This window comes from Manacus vitellinus, unplaced genomic scaffold, assembly GCF_001715985.3.
Source record: "Manacus vitellinus isolate BGI_N305 unplaced genomic scaffold, ASM171598v3 scaffold_2_pilon, whole genome shotgun sequence".
In the NCBI taxonomy this organism is placed as follows: domain Eukaryota; kingdom Metazoa; phylum Chordata; class Aves; order Passeriformes; family Pipridae; genus Manacus; species Manacus vitellinus.
The window spans coordinates 34,541,493-34,560,114 of record NW_021940208.1 but is presented as its reverse complement, the minus strand read 5'-3'; the positions used below and the strand labels follow the sequence as shown (position 1 = coordinate 34,560,114).

The window sequence follows — 18,622 nt, the reverse complement described above, 5'->3', positions numbered from 1 at the left end:
CAGTGAAAGAATTAAAAGAAGATGAATTAAAGAAAGAAGAGAATGTAAACTCGAAAGGCATGGTCCTCAGGGAAAAGAGGGAACATCACTTAATGTAGATTACTGGTGTCACTTGTAGCTATGTGTTGTATAAAAAATTAAAATGGAAGGAAGCTGTTTAAATAAAGAGAAAAAGTAAACTTTCTTGCTTCAGGCTTAATCAATTCTCTTCAAAATTCAATCTACCTCTCTAGTTGACTTCCTTGGAGATATTATTATTATTATTATTATTATTATTATTATTATTATTATTATTATTATTTAGTTGTTCTTTAAAAATTCCCTTTATGAATAGGCTAGTTTATAAAAGTTATTGTGATGGTCTTGGGGAAGAAAGTTTATCACATAGTTCTCTTCCATTCTCTCAAAAATGAGGTAAGCACACAGAACACAATGTCAATATCAACAGTTATGATGAAAAGTATGAGAAAATTCTCATTAATTTAACTGTTACATACTCATTGCTTCTTTACCCAGTAAATGTGGATTTCTGATATGATAATGAGCTAATCTGATGTTCCTGAATTATAAGCAAGATGATTGCACTATGATAATGGTTCTGAGTGGATACTAAATCCCAAACTTATTCTAAGATTGCCTCCTGTTTGTTAACTGCATAGGAACACCTTCTGTTTAGAAAAATTTTGGAAAAAAATAACAATATTGAGAATTTTACCGCATGACATTTTAATTTTCGCTTTCTTTTTGACGGATACAATTGTGAAGTATGCATATATATATCTATGGACTCACATATATGCATTCATAAATTATTTTTTTTTGAATATGCGTTTTTAGCTCTGAATTCTAAAGAAAATTTAATTTTCAATGAATGGTGGAATACTTCACAGAAAACATGTTTTTGAAAAGTCAGTTGGATGCATGTTACTATTAATGCATATTACTTAATGGTGCTTTTGTGTACCGTTCAGATGACTACTGTCTACTCTCTTTTTTTCCTGAAATTATTTCAAGGGCATGCATGGATACATCTTAGTATAGGTTCTGCAAACCTTAAAATTTATGAAACCATGGAGCCTTATCTATACATACAGAAGATGTTTGTCTGCTGCAAGAAGAGCTGTAAAGCAGATATCAGTAAAGAACTATCAGTAGAGCTTTATTATTATTAGTAAAGACACACAGTGTCAGCTGGTGTCCCCTGCAGAGCAGCAAATCACATCTTAAAGCAGTGAGTCATGGAATCAATGATCAGTTATATTGATTACTATAAAACAAACCAGAAATATATCTGGCTGAACTTAGTTGTAAAGGCAGAAAAGTCCCTTAATCTGGAGAAAAGCTTTCTGGGTCCACAAATTCATTTAAGCCACGAGTTACCTGCTATGAGTTTCAAGGATGAAAGTTTATTATGTATTCTCTCTACCAGATCAGCAGTTAAAAAAGGTGACATCCTGAGACGGCTGACCTTTATTGATGAATAGGTCAACATGCCTTTAAACCAAGATTTAGGAATGTTTGGAGCCTTCTGATCTACAAAAAGCAGCAGATCATTACAAATTCATTGATCTCTTTGATTTCCCACTTTTCATCTTCTATCTCAACACTGGAACGCAATTAAGTTTTACAAAAGGTGTCACCTTTCAGAATTAAGTGTAATTAGCAAGTTCCTCTCACTTTAGTTCAACTTTTGGAGCGCTTCCCAAGGTAAAAGTTAGTGTCTTGAAATCAGTTAACCGTTTCGTTGCAGTTATATTGATGAAGAAGCTGGTTCCTTATTTCTGTTAACTATTGATTAACATAACGTACTTAAAAAAAAAGAATCCTTGTACATCAAGCTGCTACATCACAGAGCCTTTCTGCTGAGTTAAACCATCTTTAATAGGTGATGCAAACTTCTAAGTAAAATGGGTAATGCTGAGGACCTGACATCTGTATTATTTCTTTTTAGTCTTTTTTTTTTTCACTTTGGACTGGATCTTGTCTGGTCCTGTAGACTGAATTCTCCTTCACAACTGAAATCCATTAGATGACTTCTTTGACTTTCCTCACACAAATTATGGAAAACCACACATTTTTATATAAGTTTGTGAAAGAGATGTAAACCTTCTGTTATTTATTTTCTGTTCTCCCTCTGTTGTTTGGTTTGGTTTTTTTTATATTTGACAATAAGATTATATAATAAATAATTCATGAGCATAAATGATGTAAATTGAAATACAAGTTACTACTGATTGAAAATATTTCCATTAATCATTAACCTCTGTATTAAAAGTTCATTCATCCATTACTTTTGATGCAGCAAATGGTTTTGGCTTTGCTTCTAGCAAGTGACAAAGTTGAAGACTCCTAGTTGAATTTGAATGATGGTTAGTAAATCTGAAGCAACAGCTTAAGCAAAATGGTCTCAAATGGAAATCTCAATCACATACCTAAATTACGTCTTTGCTGGCTGTGAGAGATTTTATTTCATAGAACATCATCAATATTTCATTTTTTTCTTTTCTATTTTTTTATTTTATTAAAGCATCTATTAACAGTAAAGTCACTTATTTATAAGTGTTCAAAAATTATTTGAAGAAGGGATTTAAAGATAATAAGTAAATAAATATTTAATTAAAATAAAATGGAAATAACAAATAAACAAATAGAAGTAAATGTTCCTCAGTGATGAGAAAACAATGATGGAAAAATAGGAGCTTCTGGTGGCAGCACCAAAGTATGGGGTTTTAGCAATTACATAAATATAAATGTGAACTGTTTATGAATTAGGATGTTTACTTCTAAAATTCATGATTGCTAGAGTTGAGAACAACACAAAAATTGATAAAACTACTATACCTAATTAGTCATTTCCTATCATTAGAGCCAAAGTAAAGGCCATATATATGTCTTCAAGCTGCCATACTTGCAGGTAAAATATAGTAGCTTAAAACACTGTAAAATTATTAAGCCAATTCAAACTTTCATACTTTACTTTGCTGTTGGAATGAGCTAAGAGAGTAAAAGGAATCAGTTACTGTGCTGGCTGATAAACATTAACTCATTTATCTTTACTATTTCTTTTTTTTAATTTATAATTTATTTCCCTTGAACAAAATAGTTAACAATATACTAAAGGCTAAGTATTTTTCTTGGTTTCCAAGTTCTCCAGTTGTGATTCTCGTGTCTTTTATTGTGTTTATATATTATAGTTTCAAATTAATCCAGAAATGTGACCGTGTTTTATGGAAGCATGTAGTACACTATTTATAGCTGTACCACATTTCTGTCTCAAGATCATCTGGGAATATTCATTCCTAACAAGATCAGAATTTCACTGTAGATGGTATTTAGAAGAATTCCTAAGCTTAAAGCCCCAGTAATTACAATCATACCTGATACTTCCTGTGTTTTGATTTATCTGAATCAGATCCTTAAAGAGCAAGCCATGCACATTTTGTAGGTATTTTGAAATTATTTTCCTTGGAAATGTTTCTTAACAAAAACATTGCATTACACAATGATTCTATTTTGTTTTTAGTGAATAACTTGTTAAGCTACCAGTAGTTTTATTGAAGATTGATAGATTGTCTGAAGTCACATGCTGGTTTTGAAGTTTATAAAAATAAGCCTTTAAGAACAATGAAGAGTATGAAATGGAGTATGAAATGTATTGGTTTTGATACTGAGAGGTGATCTTGTTAACATTTGGGATATCTGCATGATTGGAAGATTATCAGAAAGACTGAGCACTAATTTCTATGTCGGTTTTATAGTCATATGCTAAAGTGCCACTTGGTTTATATCACAGGAGGCAAAACCAAATTAGAATGAAATGTCATGCTGTGTTTCGCTGCCTATATGCATTAATAATATTGCTCCTGGTAATTTATAACTATTCTGAAAATATGTTTTTTAAAAAGTTTACATATATATGAAATTTCTAATACATATATCAATGCAAATTATACCAGTTTCTAACTTTTTTGCAGACTTGTCCTCAGTTCTGTCTCTGACTATTTTGCTGCCATGTTTACAAGTGATGTTTGTGAAGCCAAGCAAGAAGAGATCAAAATGGAAGGCATAGACCCCAATGCGCTGTGGGATCTTGTTCAGTTTGCATATACAGGTATTGTACTGCATACATTATCTTAATCATCCAAAATGCTTATTTATCATTTCTAGGGCTGAGTTCAGATTATCTCTTATCTCCAAGTTGTTAAATATACCAGACTTGGCAAATGCAATAGGACAGTCAAGAAAATTATATCTTTTTCTTGGTTTTCAAATACTTAATACTTGCCTCATATGCACATAATTCAGATTACATAAGATCACTGAAGGAACTGCTGTATTTTTTTAAGAATAGCCCTATATTGCTGTCTTAATAAAATTTCAATTTAAACAATTGCATAAATCTTTTAAAATTTAAAATAATACAATGTTTTAAAAGGTTTTATTAGGAGCTGGATATTGTCACTTTCATTTCCTGTTATAGGGTACTACTCTGTTGTATAATGTAAACTTATGAATAACAGACAACTCAGAGTTAATAACTCAAATCTTTCTTCTGAATAGCTTTTACATTTTACTGCATTATAGATTTGGGCAACTTGTTATGCACAATGTAACTGAAGTGCATTAATAATAAAACTAATGTTACAAAATAAAGTCATTAGAAAAGAGGAAATGCCAATAAGATTTGTCTTTCCTTGACTTGAATCATATAAATATAAAATAGATGTTGTTTTCTGTTTGTTTCCTAAAAGACATCCTTATATTGTTTAAATTAACAGTATTTTATCATGATGATTCTATTGTATATTTGATTTAGCTTCAATTTTAAATGGATACCCCAATCCCTGCAGTTTTAGTTTTCTATAAATACACATAAAATAATTTAATCACAAGTTGCAGTTTGCTTTGATATATTTAATCAGGATGTGTTCTGTGTTTTCCATGACATAATAACTTTACCATCCTAATGGGAAACAGAAACTGCAAATAAATACAATTTAAGTTAAAAATGCTCTTTTTGAGAATAATGTTTGACAAATACATGTTCTAGGAATGTCTGACAACATTTTATGTAGTACTCTACGTGTTCAAAGGTTAGTGCCTATTCCCTTCAGTTATAGTTTTGCCATTCAGGAATGTACATCATCCAGAGGGTTTCAAGCTAGGGATCCATGAAATGAAGAACATGTAAGTAGTTCTTAGGAAGCATAAGAAGGATACAATCTGATTCCTTGGTACGAGGCTAAAATCTATGGTAGAAGAATACTGGGGCAAAATCAAGAATACTTTGGCACAGAATAGAGAAAGACCTTACTGGTAATGTTAAATCATTCTGTAAGATGAAGGTAAAAGAAAGAGGAGGCAAGAGAAAGATGAGGGACAGTGTTGTTCCCCTGGGAACTGTGGAAATACTCGAGTACTGCATGATTCTTGCACCTCAGTTTTCACTGAAAGATCTAATGGAAACATACAGCACAGTTGTTATTGACAACAAAAGACAGCACATAAGTTTAGATTAAGAAAAGAAGGAGAGAAAGAAGAGAGAAAGAATAAAAAATTTAACCATTTTCAATATGACTGAAGCTATCAGAACTTTATGGTTATCTCTGAGAACTTTGGAGACTGGATGAGGCAATGAAAAAGTAGAAAAAGTGAACTCCTGCTTTCTACAAAAGATAAAGATTTTCAACCACTTTACACTCCTTGATTTATCTATGCTTTGTGATGTACTCTATTTTTTGAGGTGAATAACATGGAATTTTCTTTTTGATGTTAGGTAAATAAGGATCAGCCTTCACAAATGGATGAAAAGAGAACTCCTCAGCTAGCATACTTCCTGTTTTCTAATTTGCCTCATGTGAATTTGTGTCTGCAATATTCTTTCATTTATACAGTCACACAAAGTCCAAACTGTGAGAAATGGCAACCTTACGTGCTATTGTAACATCACTTTGAAGAATTAGAAACTTAAGGTGATAACCAAGGTGTCTAATTTCTGTCACTTGTAATGGTAATACACTATTATCCTTTTTTTTCCTAACCTCTTTTAGAGACCAAATAAGACTCAAAAAATATATTCATAAGTTTACACTTGCAAATTTCACAAACACTTTCTGACAATAGAAGCGTGATGAGACTGAGGAAATGTGAAACTATTTTACATGTTAAAAGAGTACATTTATTGGATGCCATGGACCATTCCGGTTTTGATTACTCGGTCTTGCATTTCTATTCCATTGGGTTCTTTGTCCTGACTTATTCTGATTTATCCTTATTTATTCTTAGCTTGTGTCCTTATCTCTTGAAATTCATGTTGGTTTATTTCTTTCCCTATTCCTTTTCTCTGCATCAGATGTCTTAGCAGGCACCTAAATTTCCTAGCTACAATTACGCTAGTAAATTAAACAGTACTAGGGAACATTTGAAGGCACTGGAACACAATTATCTATATTGATCCTGGCAGTTTTAGCCAAATCCATCTAGCAATCTCTCTAACAAATGTTGGCTACAGCTTGGATACACAGGCTTATCATTAATGCTCATCAGAGCCTTGAAAAAGTGCTATGGAGAATTCAGTGATAACTCACATGATCAGGTAATTCCTAGAAAATGGTCCCAAACTTATTCAGTTTATTGAAACTAAATAAAGTTTTTGCTTCTCAGTTAATCATTCTATTTCCCCTTGACCTTGCGAGATCAAAATCATATTTTTTTCCTTCCCTTTCATTTCCATTGTTTCTCATGATTTATCTGGCTTCACAGTTTCTTATCTCTTTTCTTACCCTCTGATTTCTTATTTACCACCAGTCTAGTTCATGTCCTCTTTTCCTTTGAGTCAGTTCACTTTCCTTGTGCTGCGTGGGTGTGTACAAGGGTAACATTGAAAAGCTAAGAAAATAGCCACTGTTCTGATACCCAGTAGCAGCCAACAGAAATTCTCTTTTAGCCTCTGTAACCTGGAGCATAGATTTCTCTAGACATAGACAGAATATTTGGAGAATCTGGCTGCCAAATTCCATTTACTGACTGCACAATTTGTGAAAAAGTTTTCAACTACTCATGTCGGTGACCAATTTAGCTCTTTATTCTTTTACCTCAGGCACAGCAAACTATTTTGACAAATGAGAAGTTATTCACTCTTCTATTTTCTTTTTCCTGCCACTTCCTCCTTAGCTCAAGAAGATTAAAAAACAAGAACAAAAAAAAAAGGATTTCACATATAGTTGCTACTGTTATAGAGAAGTTTTTCCCTGAGGACAACTGAACATTTCAGAAAAAATACAGCTGAACATGGGCTTGCTTGCAAAAATTTAGAAGTTAAGAGTATTACAATTCAAATGTGTTGAGATGCGATTTTAAAAAAGGGAACCATTTCCACATTTAATGAACTGTAATTCAGTCAGGTTTATATTTTTTTTAGAATCTAGTGAAATTACTTCATTTTTAATTAGGAGTTCAAGAAGGATAAAATATACATATCTATGAAAAGTATCATTATAGATAGAAATATCCTGAACTGATATCAGACCTTTCAGCAATATAATCAAATACTGTTGCAAAATATCAGAATTAAAGTTCAGCAAAAGGGAGGTTTTGTACATCAGAGACCTGAGGAAAGATAGGTATATTGTTCTGAAATGAGAGTTGTTAACATCTGCTATGTCCATCATGAGTTAATTCCCCATTGTGGTGAGTTTACCTTTGCTGGACACCAGGGTTCTACCAAAGCTGTACTATCACTCCCCTCTTCAACTGGGGAGAGAAAATATGAGGAAAGACTGATGGGTTGAGATAAGGACAGGGGAAGATCGTTCACCAATTACCATCACAGTCAAAACAGTCTTGACTTGGAAAAATTAACTTATTGCAAATCAAAGTGGGAAAATAAGAAATAAGAAAAAAATCTTAAAATACCTTACCCCACCCCTCCCATCTTCCCAGGCTCAACTTCACTCCCCATTTTCTCTACCTCCTCCCCTTCGGTGGCACACTGGGGACAGGGAATGGGGGTTGCGATCAGTTCATCACACACTGCCACTCCTTAGTCCTCAAGGAGAGGACTCCTCACACTCTTCTCCTGTGCCCAGCATAGTGTTCTTCCCACAAGAGAAAGTCCTCCATGAACTTCTGCAATGTGATTCCTTCCCATGGGCTACAGTTCTTCACGAGCTGCTCTGATGTGGGTTCCTCCCATAGGGTGCAGTCCTTCAGGAGCAGGCTGATCCAGCATGGATCCCCCTGTGGGTTCACAGGTCCTGCCAGGAAACCTGCTCCAGTGCAGCCTCCCTGTCTTCACAGGTCCACAGGTCCTGCCAGGAGCCTGCTTCAGCACAGGCTTCCCATGGGGTCACAGCCTCCTTTAGGAATCCACCTGCTCCAGTGTGGGGTCCTCCACGGGCTGCAGGTGGATGGATATCTGCTCCCGCCTTGATATCTGCCTCCATGGGCTGCAAGGGCACAACCTGCCTCACTATGATCTTCACCCTGGGCTCCACTGTAATCTCTGCTCTGATGCTTGCTGCACCTCCTCCCCCTCCTACATGTCATTGGTGTATGCAGGGCTGTTTCACATGTTCTCATTCCTCTTTTCTCTTGCTGAAATTTTCTTCTGCACAATAACTGTTTTTTCCTTCTTATATATATTATCCCAGAGGTGCTACCACCATCACTGTTGGGCTCGGCCTTGGCCAGCACAAAGTGAGCCCAACACGAAGTTTGCATTGACTCTGTCAGACATGGGGGAGACTTCCAGGAGCTCCTCAGAGAAACCACCCCTGTAGCTCCCTCACCACTACCTAAAACCTCGCCACACAAACCTAATAAACCCTACAAAGTAAAGACTACATTTATTTTCAAGATGTCCTATTTTTTATGATAATTTGGTGCATGTTTATTATTAAGAGCAATCTCTTGTATCGATATTGAGCCTTTACAAAGTCTTAACAAGTAAAGAAATAACTAAATAATATCTCAATGGGAGACCAAGTAGGTAGGTAGCAACTTCGGCAAATTTAATTTAGGAAAAAAAACCAAACAAAACCTATCACATAAAAGGGTGTATATTGTCTCTTTGCCAATTATTTGAAGTCAGGATATTACTTACTTTGCAAATGAAAACAAACTTCAGGAAGAGCTTGCCATCTTTTAGAAATCATTATATTAAATAAAGCCAGTCATTTTTTGAGGCTATTTATAGGAGTAAAGTTGGATGAATGGTTAAAGAAGATACAATGGGGACTTTTTTGTCTGTTTTTCTTTTTTGTTTTTTTTGCTTACTTGAATTCTTTTCCCACTCTTTTACTTCTTTTAAAATAGGTAGTATTTTTTGCACCTTTTCCCTTCTTTTTTTCTGGTTAAAGAAAATACTACTCTGTTAAATAAAGGAGACACAGTACTTACATTATGGAAGACTTTATACAATGGTAAATTGTCTTTCTTGTATCTCTTAAATACGTAGATGACAGAGTCATGACACACTGAAGCTGGACTGTGTTCAGTCATGTGTAAGCAAATAGACTTCTAAATAATTGGCAAGATAGAGTTACATGGTGACCAGCAGAGCATAAAGTCCTGTATAGCCTTCATAAGAGCTGCTCCTGAGTGAAGGCAGCTGCCCATCTAAGAGTAGTAATAGGAAGATAGAAAATTAGACTGCCAAAAGCACTGATTTAAAGATAATAAAAGGTGTTGAAGTTTCTGTGAAGATTCAACACGACTAATTATATAAAGTTAATGCGATAGAGGTACCTATAAAACACAATTTGATTAAAGATTAAAATGTGTTAATGTACTGAAAACTATGTTAGATCAACTTTGAGGTTCTTTTGGTGGTTTTATTTTTATAGACAACTTTTTTTAAAAAATAATAAGATAGTGACTGCATATTGTTTTGTCTGAAATAAGCACAAGGTTGTCTAACGACATAAGCTAAATTTTAGTGTAATTACCACTTGTATAATTCAAATTATATATATGATGTAAATTTGTTAGAAAAACACTCCATCAAAGTTATGTACTTCTTGTAGTTTACATAGGTCCACAACGGTAAGTCGAAACTCATTTCCCACTGCTTTTTTGTGAAGGATATATTTGAGTAGTAAAAAGATATGCAACTTCATTAATCTACCCACACTTTACTGCATTTTGTTGGTTTATTCAAATAGACAAAGTATGTTTTGTCTGTGATATTGTCTATGATTTGTCTGTGAATTATGACTTAATGGGAAAGAAAACTTCCTCCTTTGCATGCCTGCTGCTTGTGAGCCAGCTGAGGAAATCTGAAGCTGACACTTACGTACAATGACTCTGCGGAAAGAGCGTTTCATTTCTCAAGCAACAAGATGATTAACAGCAAAAATTCTAGGTTTGAGTATACTGGCTTAGTGTCATGGGGCACAGGGATAGGTTTTCTTTGATCTTTTTGGAGTTCAGTATAAGCAGTAATACAGAAGAGTGTTTCTTTACCTTATTTTCTTAAGTAATGCTGCTTTCTTGGTCTTAAAACTTGGGTTTTCATCATGTGCAATCTTGCTCAAATAGTTCAGATAGGAGTGGAACTAGAGATTGATATTCTAGTGTTTTGCTGCTACTGGTAACTCTGGGAGCCTTCCTTTGAAGTTACGACAGAGCTGTGAGGTTACTATAGATCTCCTCATACTGTATCAGGATATCTAATTAGCATGCATTCCCAACTGTGATCAGAAAGGTAGACTGGTGCTTTCATACTATTACTGAAACTGAAAAAGCAAAAACTATTTAACTAATAGAGAACTAAAAATCTTTGATTTATTGATGCATATATGAAAAAAGAAAAAAAAAGAGAATATATCATACATGGAAAGGGTTCAAACCCTGCTGAATAGCTTTTAATTAGATTTTATTTGGGGGATTCTTTAATTAAAGTACTGTCAAGTGTTTTTGTCAGTGTTATAGCTAATAACACACAGGGCATACAGCAGGGGTGTGGCAAGAAAATGCCTGTAAGCACAAAGACCTTTAAGTTCCTGCAGAACAGAAACTGTATTATTTAAACATCCCAGGGAGGTTTGTTTCTTAGGTTTGGTTTAGGGATTTTTTTTTTAATTCCTGAACTCAGTTGTCTGTATGAATAAACAGTGAGAACAACTCTTAGCATACTTTTGGCTTGTGCCAGTTAATAGTGTCATAGAGTGCAGAGGTTATCGCAGCCACAGGATTGTTCTGCAATGTGCTGTTTGAATGGGACAACTGTGGTTTGAAGGATGACAGCGTTTGGTGTATAACTGAGGCCATTTCATTCCCATTAGTCTCAGTCCCAGAAAAGCTTAACTTGATAGGTATAACATAAGGCTTATGCTAAGACAAACAATCCCTGGCTTTTAGGTGCTGGTAACCTGTTTGCAGTGCTTCAGGCTACTCCTCTCTAGTAGATACTGATCACGTTGAGAATTGGAGTGACCCCTGATACTGTGTATGCTGTGAAGGTCCCTGCCTCTACCTCTATGACATGTTGAGTTTGTTCAACAGTTATTTGTTCTGTACCATCATGTTAGAGATGCCTGTGAACATGGACCATGTCTAAAGAGCGCTTTTTGCAGGAGACTATTACCTGTTGCTGTCCCACTACATTTGCTCTGCCATGTACTTGATGGTTGACTTTGCACTTTCAGAGAATAAGCCCTTAAATTTCCATTCATTTCAGATGGGAGATCATTCGTTCCAGGAACTCTGGGATGGGTGATAAAAGGACAAATTAAGGTAATTGGATTGATCTGGAAGACTTTAGCCATTATGTAATGGAGAGCACAGAAAAATGGTCATGAATCATATTAGATGCTGGTAGACCTTGAATAAACTTAATTTCTGGATATGGATGATCCGCTGTAAAGTTCTCTTCTAGAAGCAGATACTTGTTATAAACTCCTTTTCAGGAGTCAATAAAGAGGGAGTTGCAAAGAGAGCTATCCAAAGAAGGCTTTTTTATCAGGGTTGCTCCAATTTGGGAAGTAGGAAGTGGTAGTAATCTCATGATCTTTAGAGCCATCATTCAGATATATGTCATGGATGTTCTGCATTGACTACCCTTCCAAGTTCATATGTACCTTTGTTCCAGTTGCATTTCTTACTAGTGCTAGAGCAATTTACAAGATTGACGTTTTCAAATAGTTTCCTCATAAAAATCTTATTTATGCATCAGCAAAGCCTTATTGCAACACCAAGGATTATTCCTGAATTGAACTCTCATCTATACTGTCTATGTATACAGTGCCAGAATCTTTCAAAGTTTCTCAACATAACTGTAGGACTAGATTGTCATCTTCTTTCATCTATGGATGTCAGGCTACTTGGAATTAAATACCTTACTTCACTGAATGTCTTTCTGATACTAAAACAAACTGTGGACTTTCATGTAATTCAGTTCTGTAGGAAAAAACTTCATAGACACATTTGTCTTAAAGAACTGCAGAAACTGACTGACTGCTTCCTTTTTTTTTTTTTTTTTTTTGAGCAGTCCCTACTCTGAGGATCTCGTTTTCACCTGGAGCAGTTGTTTTCCATTCCTGTCACTGAAACACCAAGTCCTTGCTCTTTTCTGAAGTTATGCACTAAAACAAATTGTTATTGTTCCTCTTTTTACCCAGGATACTTCATTAAGGGATAGAACTGGCAATTATGTGTTAGGAACCAGCTGTTCTCTCATTCTTTTGGCAATGTATATGAGAATTGCTTGGAAAAGAGCTCTGAACTGGATATCCATAAATTTTAAGTATTCAGAATGATCTTGAATATTATGGGGAGATAGCTAGTGACTGTGTGTCCTCGTACTGTGGTGCAATCTGCTACTCCTGAGAAGTCAGTAAGAGTAAATTCAGGGAAGCAGTGAATATGGAGGGGGAGGACAGATAACTGAGTGCACTGCAGGGTGCATTTTAAAGCTGTCCCTTGCTAGGTTCAAAGTTCTCAATCTCTAAAGAGAGATTAAAACAAGTACTGAACGTTAAATACAGGACCTGAGCGTTCCTTTGAGTGGAGTGCCATCCTTCTGTGTTGTCATCTGGCACATGCTAGGCTGTTACCTAAATAGCATCACTGAAGTGATCAGACAGGCTGCTGTAGCATGTTATGCCTCTTTAACATGCTTCTCTCTGGAGGTCCTGCAGTGGAGATGTGTACCTGTATCCACTCTGTTGAGCTCAGCTGCCTAGCTGTGTGTCCACAGTTCCAAAAGAAAGCAAAAGAAATCTTTGCAAAAAAAAGAAAATTGCAATGGTTGTTTTTTAAAGAGGTCCTCACATTTCAGGTGTTTTTCTACTCCTGTCTCTGCATTGTAAAACACCTTCACTCCCTTTCTATTCCATGCCCATCTGACAGCATCTGTGCTGAAATGTACCCACAAAACAGGACGTGACTGTAGTACTCAACTTCTTCCAGAAGTGCAATCCAGTCCAAAGCAACGCATTAGGCTGTAAGGTGGAGACATAAGCAAAAATCTTTTCTTGGCAATTGGTGCCTTCATTTCTGTAACATTTTGTTCTCTAAGTGTGGATTCAAACTGCTCTTTGCTACCATAGCACAAGCTGCCAAATCATCACCTAAGACGTTAAGAAGCTTATTCTGGCAGAGGTGAGTGTTCCTGCTTCTGAGCTGGCTTCAGATCTGCAGAATAAAATACTTCTCCTTCAAACCTGAAAGCTGAGCTCCTTTGTCCTTGAGACATTTTTTCCTTTTTTTAAATTTTTTTTTTCTACCAGAGGTCAAGGCTTGATTGTGTTCACTGTAATAGAAAGGCTATATCTCTCTAAGATATACCCAGTATTTGGTACAATTCTTTTGGAATGAAACTTGCCCCACTTCTCAAGATGAAGTTTGCTTATGTTTACAAAAGTAAATTCCTGGAATGGTTTTCAATGTGTGCTGCATGATGAGCTGGACCTATATTCTGGAAGCAAACAGAAGTATTGAAGTCCATTGCTTAAAAACACTTAAAGGAAGCTAAGGCCTTATGTATGAAATGAGCTTTTGGGAATACTTCTTCTCATCTCTCAGCCTATTTTGTGTATGAGTACAAGATTTGTGCTGTTTGAAATTTAGTTAGTAAATGCTGTTTAGATTTGTGTATTTTTTGAGGTAACTCTTATATTGTTTTTTTCCTTTGTTTGTTTTAACATGTGAATTCGTATTCCTCTATTTATATATAAAATTAAGCTTAAAATTTCCAAATACGACTGTGTAATAGTTGAATTATTATATTACTAATATAATGACCATCTACGCAAGTACAAACTAGTAATATTTAGCACATAATCCCAGCAATGTTATTCATATTTTAACGAGTTTTCTATAACCAATGGAAAAACATATCTTCAGTCTCAGAGTGCTAACATACCTTTCTTCACAGTTGTCAAAAAGGTTTTATGAATATTAGACTCACAGCTAAATGATTTATTGTTTTTACTCATATATATCTTACAGGTCACTAAGTTAAACTATAGAAAGTGAGATAAGGCACGTGAATGGCAGTTCCTTCATAAGGAGAAAATAACATCTTAATGTCTCTCTCTAAAAAGCTGATGTATATAAGTCAGCGGACAAATTTTCTTTGAAAACATGACATTTTAGTTATAAAACAGAGGTGTTGTGGTTTGTTGGGTTTTGTTGGGTTTTTTTTTTCACAGACCAGGACATGAAAAGGTAACACATCATGGATTTTTTTTTTGTAATTTACTTTTCTAATCTTTAGCCAGACATTTGCAAGAAGTTTCTTGCTCAGGGTGAATTTTTATTTGTTAATACCATTTCCTTATCGCTCTGCAATATTGTAAATTTCCATGCCATTTAAATACAGTGGACTTTGGCAGTACTGATGAATGATCATGTGATTAGGCCACTTTAGTCCACTTGCTTAAAGATATAACATGATTAAGGTGTAAATAATTATACAGTATTTTAAAAGAGTGATTCTATTCAATTTATAATAATTCCCATATTACTGTGATGGAGGCTTTTTAATTTTTGTCAACCTGCATATATTTATGGCTCTGGAATAACTGATGAAATTGTTTTATACGTAATAATGCAAAAATATAAATTTAAAATTCATTTTATATTACAGATTTCATAATTTTGAAGTCGTGCTTGGTAGTGAGGAGACTACCAAATAATAACATAGCTGGCAATATAATCGACCATTTAATCATAGTCGAAATTATATATCTGAATCAAGTGAATGCTTTTCTGAGCATGTAGTGACAGGACAAACACTTCAAACTGAAGCAGAGCAGCTTTAGATCAGATAACAGGAAGAAATTCTTTACTATGAGGTTGTTGAGGAACTGGAACAGGTTGCCCCATCCCTGGCAGTGTTCAAGTCCAGGCTGGATGGGGCTCTGAACAACTTGGTCTGGTGAAAGGTGTCCCTGCCCATGGCAAGGGGGCTGGAACTAGATGATCTGCAAGGTCACTTTCAACCCATCCCATTCTATGATTCTAAATAAACACAATCAGCCTATCTTCCTCACTTGCAACTGATGAATGTGGTCTGCAGCAAGTAATTAATAGAAAATAAAAAAAGTTTGATCAGGAGAAACCTCTGCAAAGCGAATATATTGTGTCCTGTTTTCTGTTCTGAAAACAACTTCACCTTTATGAAAAGTATGGAAAATGATACAATGTAGAACTTACCTTTCAAGGCATAGGTCAAAATCAAAACCTTAACATTGCCTTTAGAAATCACCTGGAGACTAAAAGATGTTCTGCTAAGGGAAAATACTTTTTGTAGCATTCTTCACTGACTGATATTCATGAATAGACATAAGAGGTGATTTTACACACTATGTCATTACCAGGAGTTGACAGTAACAGAGAGAACTGATCAAACCAAAGAGCATTTCATCACCTGAAACCTGATGATTTTGATGATTCAGCTATTGTGTTTGGGAGCAGATGCCCTGAGTTCATATCAACAAATATAAATATCAGCAGCATCTCAGTAAATCAAATGAAGGTGCTCTTTTTGTAGCTGAAAACAAGAAATAGCCATTCAGAGTGATTCATCTCATTCTGAAGTACACGACTAAAACAGGACAGGTGAAACACCTCATATTTCTCTCCGTGGACTGTAAAAGGAGTGATTAGCTCAGGTGGCTACCTGACAAGAACCTAAGACTTGGAAAGATTAATGATAAGCAATGGCAGAAAGGCCTATTGTAGCAATAAGAAGTATATTACCTTTTTTTATAAACTTTTTCAAGTGTTCACTGGCATTTGATGCTTCTTCAAAAAAGTTATTTCTTGTAGTCATAATTGTAAGCAATTTATCTACTATGCAAAAATCTGAATAAATATTATCTTGATACCATTTACTGCCTTTATTTTTAAAAAAATGACACCTAATAGAGAAGCTGCATTCCTACAACTGGTTAGCCTATGGAAATAATTCCATTCAGCAGCACTTCAGAACTGCAACACAGTTGATCAAGACACATGAAATAGAAAGGTAAAATTTTAAATATCTGATTACAAAGAATTAGTTCTAGCCTTTGTTTCTAATTCCTTGACACTTCCAATGACTTCACTGTTACACCCTTACTCACAGGTATCTTAAGAATGTTGAATAGTCTTGCTATGAATGGATGTGTGTAATTACAAGAGAGAAAAAAAATTACTGTGCACATGAGGTAAAATGATATTATGATGTGTGAAAAATTTGGATGAAAATTTGTTGCTTATGCACAGAGCAAATGAGCAATACCTACTGAGTGGTCCCACCACAGGTCCCACCTATTGGTCAATAGCTGTGAAACACTGACCTTATTAACATCATCCAAGGGTGGTCAGCATGCATTCATTATGAGAATGCATGCTAGAGACAGGCATTTTAATTTCTGCGTAAGGAATGCACACAAAATTTGTCACAAATAAATCTATAATTTAGAATAACAATTAGAATACATAAAAGTTCTTTTGATTGTTTTTTCCTCATATTTTTTTCATCTTAATTAATTTAATACAAAAGAAGATTTAAAACTCTGGTTAACTTGTTTTTCCCAGACTGACACACTTGTGTAAGCTACTTATTGCATAAAAATATGAGGGGGAGGTGAATTGAAGAAGCAATAGTATTAATGCCCCCTTGAATATCCTATTAATCATTTTTAAATAGATACTTGCATCTTCTAATTGCCAGTATGAAACTGTCTGAAGATTGTATATTCAGAGCTTCCTAACAACTTTCTTTTTTCAAACTCTGACCATACTAAACACTTGATATCCCAGAGCAATTTGCATAAAAATGTCATAGCATTCTTCTGAAAAAGTGAATACAGCCCTTGTGAAAAAATTTATGAAGGTGTCTTGATGCTTAAAAAAGAAGATAAAAGACTTGGAAAATATTTAGATGGATTAAAAACTTATCTATGATTGAAGCCTAAAGAATGAAGAACAATAAACTCTTTAACTCATATTGAGTGTACTTTTCTTGCTCTTATCATAGTAAATAGTAAGCAGTAAATTAGTATTTCTGAATTTATTTAAAAATAAGTCAAACTATAATATATTTATATACCTAGATACCCCAGAAGCCATTTTATATTTACATCCTCTATTAATGTGTAAGGCAGAAATGTGTTTACACTCTTTCATAAAAATGTGAAGGATCTTCTTCAAAATAACCATGTTGGTTGCATAAGGAAATATGTAATTTATAGAACAGATAATGATTTTTATTGATTTAAACTTAGTTTAATTCTACTATTTCCCAACTAGTAGCCTACCAGGACTAGTCTACCTTAAAGTTAACAGAAAGTATCTTCAATTTGAAAACAAATAGATTGATGTGGCTTCAACTGATTCCTTTGTGCTCTTCTCCTAAGGGTAGCTACATTCAGTGATAAAAAGCCGAACTATGGTAGCTATACCGTTACCTTTCCTCAAAATGATGGTCATTCTTTCAATACTTACATCACTTTGCAAATGATATCTGGATCGGTTTTATAGGGCCAGAGACTTTACTGAGCTCATTGTTGAAAAATAAATAACACATAAGTAAAGGAGATCGAGGACTCCTTTTTTTTTAATTTTTTTTTTCCATTTCTCAGTCCATCTCCTTTTCACAGGTGTTTTGCAAATTTTTAATTTTCTGCCTTCTGGTACCAGGGTGATAATTTTTAACATGAAAACAACTATCTTCTGATATATTCCACTTGACACAATGAAACCATCTTCAAGATAATAGATTGTATGTTGAGCTAGTCATTACCTGCAAGCATGTAGCAAATGTGGGAATGTCATTGCTAAATTGATTGGAGGTCACCCAAGAATCTGCTGCTGAGTGTGCTTTCTGACCACATTGCATAAAGGTGTGGTGGACAGAAATTCTGAGAAACTGCCAGATAACATAAAGAGAAGCTCACGTGACATTAATAGAAGCATAAAAATAAGCAGAGGAAAACCACTGAAATCAGGCTGTGCACTTGATCCAATGCAAAGGATTGCAAAAGGATGTATTATCACTACATCCAGTAAAATATAAGTTCAGTTTCCATCATGTATTAAAAGCTCCAGATAAAGTGAAAGTAGAAAAGATCAGATGTGTAGTGTTAATGTTACTGTATTTTGGGTTTGGTATTGCAATATAAAGCAGCTT

General features: G+C 34.7%; 1 protein-coding gene across 1 annotated transcript in view; it reads left to right on the top strand.

The window, feature by feature from the left end:
• KLHL1 (kelch like family member 1) overlaps window positions 1-18,622 on the top strand; it is a 142,851-nt gene that overhangs the window by 8,308 nt on the left and 115,921 nt on the right. The window contains exon 2 of the mRNA XM_018070994.3: window positions 3,975-4,111. Within this exon, the coding sequence (XP_017926483.1) occupies window positions 3,975-4,111 (137 nt within the window). The remainder of the gene's footprint in view (window positions 1-3,974; window positions 4,112-18,622) is intronic.